The 10,587-nt window shown below is 25.7% G+C and overlaps 1 protein-coding gene and 1 long non-coding RNA gene across 2 annotated transcripts; one reads left to right on the top strand and one right to left on the bottom strand.

The window, feature by feature from the left end:
- Window positions 1-2,583: 2,583 nt before the first annotated feature.
- LOC136089083 (uncharacterized) lies at window positions 2,584-7,413 on the bottom strand. Its single transcript, XR_010642786.1, has 4 exons — window positions 7,361-7,413; window positions 7,180-7,203; window positions 7,083-7,106; window positions 2,584-6,964 (listed from the first exon to the last, which is right to left on the bottom strand). It is a non-coding gene; the product is annotated as an uncharacterized LOC136089083 (long non-coding RNA).
- Window positions 7,414-7,718: 305 nt separating this feature from the next.
- Window positions 7,719-9,918, top strand: LOC136088424 (uncharacterized). Its single transcript, XM_065812132.1, has 3 exons — window positions 7,719-7,727; window positions 7,880-7,908; window positions 9,495-9,918. Exons 1-3 carry the CDS (start codon window positions 7,719-7,721, stop codon window positions 9,916-9,918), a joined length of 462 nt encoding a protein of 153 aa, XP_065668204.1.
- The last annotated feature ends 669 nt before the right edge of the window (window positions 9,919-10,587 follow it).

Consider the following 10,587-nt stretch of genomic DNA (forward strand, 5'->3'; position numbering starts at 1 on the left):
TTTGAGCATAATAATTCTACTAACTAACATTTAGTTTTTTAAATTTTTGTAAGAGAGATAAATAAATGAAGAGGTGGAGAGGCAAATAAATAAGGTGGAGGAGTTCTGATTTACGTAAAGGAAAACTATATACATAACATTGTAAATGATATGTGCGTTACTGACGGCGATGAAAAAAATCATAAAGAAATTTTAGTTGATAAGAAAAATAAAACTCTATTATGTGCGGCTGAAAATCTTAGCTTCTTTTTACAACATAATATTATTCAAGGTAGAAAAAAATTTCAGAATTTGCTATTTCAAATGAATTATTAAATTTATAGTAAAGTAAAAATCATTATTTAGCGAAATTTAACGACAGTTTAATCGGTGAAACAATTTTACCGATTTACCAGTAAATTTTCGGTAAAAGCTCAATCCTAGTCTAGTTCGTTTATGCTTCTTTATTTAGTCTTTAAAAACGGTGAAAAACTGTTGCTTGTATAGCTATTCTACTGATTACTAATCACAGAAAAAAGAAAAGTTAAATGATTCAAAAATATCTGTTTATATTTTTCCGTTTATGTACTTCCGAATACATGTTGGATAAAAAGCATTTCTAATGCAAATCGAAAAGTGTCAGGCAACACTGTAGTCTAGAGAAGCGGTTCTATGAGTGGGTGGGGAGGGTCTTTATAATCTCCTCTTCCCCCACCCTTGGTAGCCGGTTTTATAAGGAATATATATATATAGTCGGGCATTCGACGCATTTCAGTCAAATAATTTTTAATTTTTAGGATTATTTTTTTTTTAAGATAGCAGTCGGTACTTTTTAAGAATTAGCCCCTTGGCTAATCGACTGTTGCAACTGTAGCAAAAGTCAATTTGTCATGTTTTGAAATAACTCTATACATACCCCCGATAATTTATTATATATTTAGGTGCAATCTTTTTATTAACAAGGAGATCTTACGTAGTGACTAAAAGTCATCAAACGAGAACCTGTAGCAAAAACAGAATTTGTGTAGCAAAGACAGAAATTCTGTTAAATATCCATTCTCCGTTTATAAAACTTTTTTTAAAGAAGAGGGTAGCAACCATTAAATGAAAGAGTTTTTATAATTATAAAGACTAAATTAAATAGCACCGTCTGTTGGTTTCTTTATTTAGTCTATTATAAAAATGGTGAAATTTGTTTATGTTTATGAAAAACGGTGAAATGATTTTTAACCATTTTAAAAAATTTATAGATTTATAGACAAAGAGACAAAGAGACGAAAACACGTTGCATAAAATATTTACCTAATGCGAGTTTTAAAACGTCTAGCAACACTTAATTATATGATCTGATTGACATCAAAACTTCAAAAAGGTTAAACTAAAATAACATTTTGCACAATTTTCCTCTCAGATAGATACTTAGCTTATTCTAAAATTGCAAGGAACTTTCTACTACTTTTTTTCGAATTTGAAAATTTCTACTAGGAACTATTATTCTCTGTGACAAGGTGTATGTTATAAAAATGTTATTGTATCAGGAAGTTGCTGTTTTTGGAAAACCAATTGTATGAGTTTTCTTTCAAATAGTGTTTTAAATGTTATGATAACTTGTAATACAAGTTGTATGTTTGATGGTTCTAAATTTCTTTTGAAAATGTTGTGAATACCTTAAACAAATAAGTTCCTTATTTTTATGTAATCGAATTCATTCAAATCTAAAATCAGTAAAAGAATCAAATAGTAAAGCAAATGCAATTACATGTGATAAAAATCTATAACGTTTTAAGAAAAGCCTTGATTAACTCTGGAATGGAACTCTTTTGTTGTTTGACTTTGGTCCACGTTAACAAAAACATATGAAATTATGGACTTAGACAGCAAAATTTTTTTTCTGATAATACTTACATTGCTTTTCTTAATCACCCTAAAAATGTTGTGATTTTAATGTGCGTCAATAATTTGTCAATAATTAGCTTTGCTAATTATTGACAAAAGTCATACGTTGCATATTTTTATTATTATAACGTTTTGTATAACGACCATTAATTGTTGACAAGAGTAACAAGTAAAAAACAAAATGGCTTTTAAATGCGTTTTTTATTTTATTTTTTTTGTTATTTTATTTCTTCACAATAACTATTACAGTAAAATAAATGAAAGAAAATGCATATAAATAAAAAATTACAAATTTTGTTGCATATAAAATAAGAACGCGGAGACTAGCAGAAGATCAGATGATTTTGTCATCAAGAACCGCTTACAATCGTTACGTGTTAAAACAATTTTATGTGTATAAAATAAATAAGGCAGTCAAATAAAGTTTATAAAACGAAAGTTAGAAGTAAAAATTAACGTTTCATATAAATACTTAAAATACAAGAATTGATAGGTATAAAATGTTTAAATTAACATAGATACACAAAAAAAATAATTAATAAAACAAAATTTAAATATACAAGTATATAGTTAAATAAATATTTTAAAATGTATATAAAAAAATATTTTAAATATTTTGAAATATGTATAAAAATTTTAAAATATGTATAAAAATATGTATAAATATTTTAAATATTTTAAAATATGTATAAAAAAAAATCAGAATTATGTATAAAAAAAATCCGTCACGTGACATTTTAAGAATTTGTTTTTTCTCTGTATCCATTATTCATAAGCACATTTTTTTGGAACGATACATTGAGACAATAGGCGGATAAAATCTTACTAGCGAATCTTTCTATTCGATTAAATATTTTAAAATTTGAATTTCGCAGCAAAATGTACACTCGTCGACTAACCGTTTTGGGTTAAGTGTAAAAAAATTAGTTTTCAAAAAAAAGTTAACTTACCAGGCTAAATTTAGGTTACCAGTTTTTTAAATATTATTAGGGTACCTAATGATATTTAAAAGACTTTTCGAAAGAAAATTAAAATTACATTATAATATTCATATAAAATATAAAAAATTAACGATCTAGAGTTTGATTTTTTCAAACTTTTGTTCTTCTTTGCTTAGCGACCATTTCTTAACAACACAATCAATATCAATTTTGTCATTAATATCTTTTTCACAACTTAACATCATTAGTGAACTTAATCTTTCAGTAGTCATAGTAGAGCGCAAACTATTTTTAACCAACTTTAATTTACTAAACGTACGTTTATTTGATGCTGTAGATATTGAAGCTGTTAAAGCTAGGCGACATAACTGATTTGCCCAAGGTAATAAATTCTTCAACTCGTGAGATTTCTCAATTACTTCCATTATTGTTGCTAAAATTGAACATTGATGACATAATATCTCCCATTCAGCAGCAACTGCATCATAGTCTAATAAATAGCCAGCTTGACTCAGTCAAGGTAAAAATGCTTTTTCTAAATTTTCTGGTGAAGCAGCTGTAAACTTTAGCGGAATATGTAAGATACTAAAAATCGGCTTGAGTTTCTCAATGAAGACTTTAAGATTTTGATTAGACAAACTTAAAAGAGTATTTAAAACTTGATTAAATTGTTTTCGATAAAAAGTTAACAAATCAATTTTTGCAGAATTATCAGAATTATCATCAATTTTTTTTTGGCATGCTTCTAACTCTGTGATATCGTATATAATCTGCATCTGGATCAACTCCATGCAATTGAGCAATTTTTTTTGAGCCTTCAATTAAGTTATTCATATTATCAGAATCTGATCTTATATTTTTTAAGGAAGAAACAGTACTTTTTATTAGTACTATTGCATCACATATATTCAATTCTTTTGTTTCTAAATGTTCGGTTAAATATTTAAGTTTGTACATGATGTTTTTCATTAACATTAACGATACAAAGAAATCAAAACTTAATATCTTTTTTTTTAATCCAAGAGCTTTAGTTTTTGTTAAACTGTTAAATTTATCTGAAGTTGTTATGTCTTTTTATGTATCAACAATTGGATTTAGCGATGTCCACACAGATTTTATACTTTCTGCTTGAGCAGTCCATCTTGTTTTCGATAGATTTCTTAGCTGTAAACTTCCTTCAATTTCTATCATACGGTCTGTTAAATCTTTGAACCTTTTTGTTCTGAATGAAAAAAATACATAAATATTTTCAAGTACACTTATAAATTCTCCAATTACAGGACTAGCATCACAACTATGCTCAAGAAAGATAATTTATCGATGTGCTTGACATGGTATATATGGAACAGCGTGGCCGACAAATTCAGTAAAGCAATGCTGAGCTCCTTTAATATTTCCGCTCATATTGCTAGCAAAATCATACGAATGAAACACTACTAGGAAATTCATTAAATCATATAGGAGTAAAGTGTTGTTGTTTATTTAATGGAATGTTGTTGTCTCTAGGATATCTGGCCAGTTTAGGTTGATGGGGTCCTAATGATATTAAAAATTGTTGTTGTAATATTGTTAAATTATAATTACATTTACCTGGATCATGTTCCGCAAAACTATCTTTTCCACTAATGTTATCATGTTCATTTCCAATCATTAAGTCATCTAATGCTTTTGTGGCGTAACTTATGTAATCACAAATACCATTTCTAATACTTGATATATATTCTATACTATTGATCGAAAAGAGTACAGGATTTGCAAACTTTGAATTCTTAACATTGTTTAAAATTTCATTACATTGCTCAAATTCTTGACTTATGGCTTGTAATTGTCCAATACAAGATATCCATGGGTGTTTTTTTTGTCTCAACATCACCAATAATTTGTTTTTCATTAATTAGTTGGCTACTTTTTTTAACTTCAACTAGAAATTAAAAATGAAAGTTTATAAATAGTAATATTATATATAAAAATAGTATGCATATATATGTAATATATATGCATACTTTTTTTTAATATATACAAATAGTCAAACCACTTTTTGCATTCTTCGAACACTACTGAATAACACTATAACTAGATAATAAAAATAATATGTCAATAATTATTCAACAAATGAAAAATATCTTTTAACTTTTCTCGATCTATTTTGTTGATTAATGACTTTTTTCCACAAAACTTTAAAATCAATTGGATTTTTTTGTTTTAAATTCTGCATAACTAAAGATAAATAATAAAGTTAAAAAACCTAGAAAATCAGCATCAAAACAATCAAAACTCATTTAAAATCAACCTTTTATCATATAGGCTCGTAAAGGTTTACTTGTATAGTTCTGAGCTACATCATTTATTTTTGAACATGTTACTTCAACTTCCAGCCTTTATTTCTTTTCCATTATGAACTACACGTTGATGTTTTAATTTGTAGTCGTTATTAATAGGTACGTGAGTAAAAAATTTCAAATTGTTTGAATACTATAATATTATATATCATTAGAAAGAGGATTATTATAGTATTTTAAAGGTGAAAAAATTATCAAAATCGAACAATTGGTTCAAAAGTTATGACGGTTTAAGTAGCGATTTTTCTATATATGGATTTGTTGAAGAAACTGTGGTCAAAATAATGTTTTTCTTCACTTAAATTGTCCTAACTTTGCCAATTCATATCAAAATACAAATATCTTCGTGTCAAAAGATAGGTTTAAGAGTGGGTTACAACTTTATGTTAAACTCTAACCATCGGGTGTATCGGATGGACAGAGGGGGCACCAAACTACCACCTCGCCCGTATAAAACTGAACACTTTTTTCAGAATTTTTTTTTTTTTAAATACATAAGCAATATAAATACACAAAAAAGTTGTTTTAAATTTATAGTAAACCACCAAAATATACGAGAGGTGAATGTTAGCAATAGAGGTGGGTGTGGTCGCGATTGGTGTATCACACCCTAGGATCAAAAACGACTTGATTTTTTAAATATTTATATCTTTACTATAATGAGTAAAATTAGTTCACAATATAAAATTATGTTATACAATCTTACGTATAAAAGTGGTGTTTCTATTACGAAGGGGCGTATGCCCCCCTGCCTACCCCCCCCCACACACACACACACACACACACCTCTCCACCCAACCTAAAAAAAAAATTATTTTTTTCAAAATTTGAACAATAAATTTAAAAAATAAATTAAAAAATTGGAAATAAATTAAAAAATAAATTCATACCAGACAACCACCAAATATGGGAGGTTAATTATTTTTTAATTTATTTCCAATTAAAAAATTGGAAATAAATTAAAAAATAAATTCATACCAGACAACCACCAAATATGGGAGGTTAATGTAAAACTCACAGTAGATATGTTGATGATGTTTTAGTACTATAATATCAAAAAATGTTTCAATTCTTGAAATATCTGATTGAATATTTAAAGTACAACAACAAAGAAGTAAAAAATATATTCCACTAGATTAAAAGATACATTAGTGGTGCATCCATGGTCATAAGAGAGTGGAGTATAAAGGAGGGGGTATCCAAATATGTCATAAGAAAGAGGCATTCTAATGCCCCTTCCACTTTTTACAAAAATTATTATTTAATTGGATATATATTACAAAAAAAATTATACAACTACTAATGTGGGGCTATAAATCGATTGGCTGTAAAAAACATGTCATCTTTCTAACCAAGTATGCAAAAACCTATAATAAAGTCTTTCATGTGATTATTACATTAACAAAAGTAAGGACCATACAAAAATTGCAAATATTTTTAAAATAAACTCATGTGGCAAAGTTGATATATATAGCCTTACAAGTTGCAATAGATAAAGAAAAAAAAAGCATAATAATAATAATAATAATAATAAATACTTAAATCAATTTTCAAAGAAAGAAAATATATGTCATTACCAACTGGAACAGATGAAATTTGCACTAAAATAAAGAAATAGGCATAATAAACTAAAATCAAATTCTTGTAATAATTTTCTAATTACAAGTTCACTTTATACACCTTACCAATTCATTCAGATGACGATGGCACTAAAAAATAAACATAAAATACAGCCACGTCTTAAAATTATTTGGTTGTTAAAAAGTAAAAATATGTAAACCTTACCAGTATTAACAGAAGAAGATAAAACTAAAAAATAAAAATGCATTACATTATCTTGCAATTATATATGTAAATTATTTGTCGATACTGGAAAATATTTCTTATTTAAGATCTATAAATTCTTATTGAAAATATATGACATTACCAACTGGAACAGATGCAAGTGGCACTAAAATAAATAAAAAAATCTTGTATTTATTTTGTAATAACAATCATGTTGAAAGGTTTAGATTATACCTTACCAACTTGTTTTGATGATGATGGCACTAAAAAATAAAAATATAAAATACTATAGCATACACTTATATGATAAAAAAATGTTATATGAAAAACTTTATATGAAAAAATTAAATAATATAGCACAACCTTAAAATAATTTTGAAATTAAAATCATATATGAAAATAAAAATATAAAAACCTTACCCATTATAACCGATGAAGTTGATACTAAAAAACAAAAAATGCAATACACAACATAACTGTATAACTATTTAATAATTGAAACCATACTTAAAATTATTTGTAATTAACAATATATATATACATACATACACATATATGTATATATATATATATATATATATATATATATATATATATATATATATATATATATATATATATATATATATATATATATATATATACATATATGTGTATGTATGTATATATATATTGTTAATTACAAATAATTTTAAGTATGGTTTCAATTATTAAATAATTATACAGTTATGTTGTGTATTGCATTTTTTGTTTTTTAGTATCAGCTTCATCGGTTATAATGGGTAAGGTTTTTATATTTTTATTTTCATATATGATTTTAATTTCAAAATTATTTTAAGGTTGTGCTATATTATTTAATTTTTTCATATAAAGTTTTTCATATAACATTTTTTTATCATATAAGTGTATGCTATAGTATTTTATATTTTTATTTTTTAGTGCCATCATCATCAAAACAAGTTGGTAAGGTATAATCTAAACCTTTCAACATGATTGTTATTACAGATTTATATATATATATATATATATATATATATATATATATATATATATATATATATATATATATATATATATATATATATAAACCTTACCAACAGTAACGGATGAAGATAATACTAAAAAATAAAAGGACAATACACAAAACAACCTTACAATTATTTAGCAATTATAATCATATCGAAAAGTAAGAATATATAAACCTTACCAGCAGGAATAGACGACAGTGACACTAAATATGAATTAAATGGAATAATATAAGTCTCCTTCCATTAATATATATATATATATATATATATATATATATATATATATATATATATATATATATATATATATATATATATATATATAAATTCTCTCACCAATTATCGAAGTAAGGTTTGCTAAAGATAAAGAAAGTAAATTAAAATTGTTGGAACGTAAATGGAATATATTTCAACTTTAAAATGCACTTGTTTCGAGTTATAATATCTATATAATGATGTATTAACAAAGTAAACACTTTAAAATATTGAAACCTACAAAACTTACATATTTGTTTGCCATATTCATCTAAATACCAATTTTAAATTAAAACATTTACTTGAAGTTTATATTTGTAATGATGTATCAATTAGTTATATGTTGAAAAATATAGAAATCTATGAAACTTAAGTATCTGCTGGCCGTACTCACCTAAATACCAATTTTAAATCAAAACGTTTATTCAAAGCTAACAAGGAATACTAACACAGCATACAAATACTTTTAAATGATATAGTAACTAAAACAATTTAAACTAAACTTACTGATTGTTTGTTCTAATTTGTCTACAGAAAAAAAAAGTGACTTAATAAAATGTAAGAATTAGGTATACAAAAATACAACTAACAACAATCTACATAGGCATAATAAAGAACTGTATTTGAAAACTAATAGTAAATGACTAAATACTAAATTAATTCATATAATAGAGATATAACTGACTGATCCTCTCTAAAGCAAGTTCATCTAAACAAATTAAATTAACTTTATTTTAACAAAGTAATATAAAAATTTGCATATAGTAAGTCATTTGTTCCGCTTGAGGTTTTGAACGGAACGGAGGTGTTTGGCAGCGTGGTAAAAAAAAAAAAAAAAAAAAAAAAAAAAAAAAAAATCAATTAAAAATACAAATGTAAAAATATATATATATACATTAAACAATTAATCAATATGACAGTTACTCTCGCGGAAATAAAAAAGATGATCAAGAATATGTTGGACGAATTTGAGAAAAAAACGGAAGCGATGCTTAAAAGACAAGAAGTAAATTTCGTAAATATAATTAACGCAAATTTAAAAATAACAAACGAACGTTTAGATAAAGTTGAAAAGCTATATAATGACAATACAAGTATTTTGAAATTATTATCAAAAGATGTTGAAGAGTTGAAAATAAGCTTAAACTTCCATGAAGAAATTTTTGAAAACAAAATAAAGACCGCCATTACAGTCGTGGATAAAAAAAAAAAGAAACAAACGACAAAATAAAAGGTAAGAGTTAATTTGTATATGTAAAAAATAAATTAAGAGAAATAGAGGACCGAGCAAGAAGAAATAATCTAAGGATAGACGGAATAGAGGAAGCTGAAAACGAAACCTTGGAAGTGAGTGAGACAAAGGTTCTAAATTTGTTTGAAGAGCAACTTGGCTTGGTAAATATAAAAATTGAGCGAGCGCATCGCACTGGTAACACGGTCACTAAAAACCCGAGGATTATAGTTCTCAAATTATTGGACTTCAAGGATAAAATCGCAATCCTCAAAAAATCTTCAAGTTTAAAAGGAAAAAATTTATATATTAACGAGGACTTCTGCGCGGAAACAAACCTTATTCGAAAAGATTTGTGTGAAAAAATGAAAGTGGAAAGAGAGTCGGAGAAATTTGCTTACATATCGTACGATAAATTAATCGTACGTGATTGGAAAGAAAAGGAAAGTATTATATGTCCTTAATATACTATTTTCTTAAGAGTATTTATTTACCTTTTTTTTGCTTATTTAAATTTTTTACTTTTTTCTTTTTTTTATCAAAAATGGCGAATGATGTGTTTGACCAATTAGATTTTGAAAAATTAAATTATGATCCTTTTGAAGATAATCTTTTGAACAATCTTTCTGATGACAACTTAAATATTTTTTTAGAAACTCAAATGAGTTTAATTAAAACACCATATTTTGATCCTTATGAATTTAAAATCAAAAAAGATTTAAACTCATTTTCTATATTACACTTAAACATAAGAAGCATGCGGCAAAATTTTGAAAAATTTAAAGAATTTTTATTTATTATAAATTACTCGTTCGACGTCATATCTCTGTCAGAGACTTGGCATGATTCAGAAAGTCCTCTAGAGTTGAATTCGAATTATAGTTTGGAAAATTACAAACTAATTAGCCAACCACGAGGAAGCAATAAAAAAGGCGGAGGACTGGGTGTTTACGTACTTAAAAAGTATCAATTTAAAATAAAAAAGCAATTAAGTGTAGCAAATAACAATTATGAAAGTCTTTTTATTGAAGTAATTAATGCAAAAAACAAAAATAGTATAATTGGATGCGTGTACCGACCACCTAGTGGTAAAATTAGATCTTTTCAAGACTTTATCGAAAAAAGTATTTTAA

The sequence above is a fragment of the Hydra vulgaris genome, chromosome 12 (genome assembly GCF_038396675.1).
Source record: "Hydra vulgaris chromosome 12, alternate assembly HydraT2T_AEP".
Lineage (NCBI taxonomy): Eukaryota > Metazoa > Cnidaria > Hydrozoa > Anthoathecata > Hydridae > Hydra > Hydra vulgaris.

Excerpts from the sequence above, each read along its gene's own strand:
- LOC136088424 (XM_065812132.1), top strand. Across the intron at positions 7,909-9,494 it reads CATCAAAACAAGTTGGTAAG|AGAAATAGAGGACCGAGCAA; the intron begins GTATAATCTAAA and ends AAATAAATTAAG.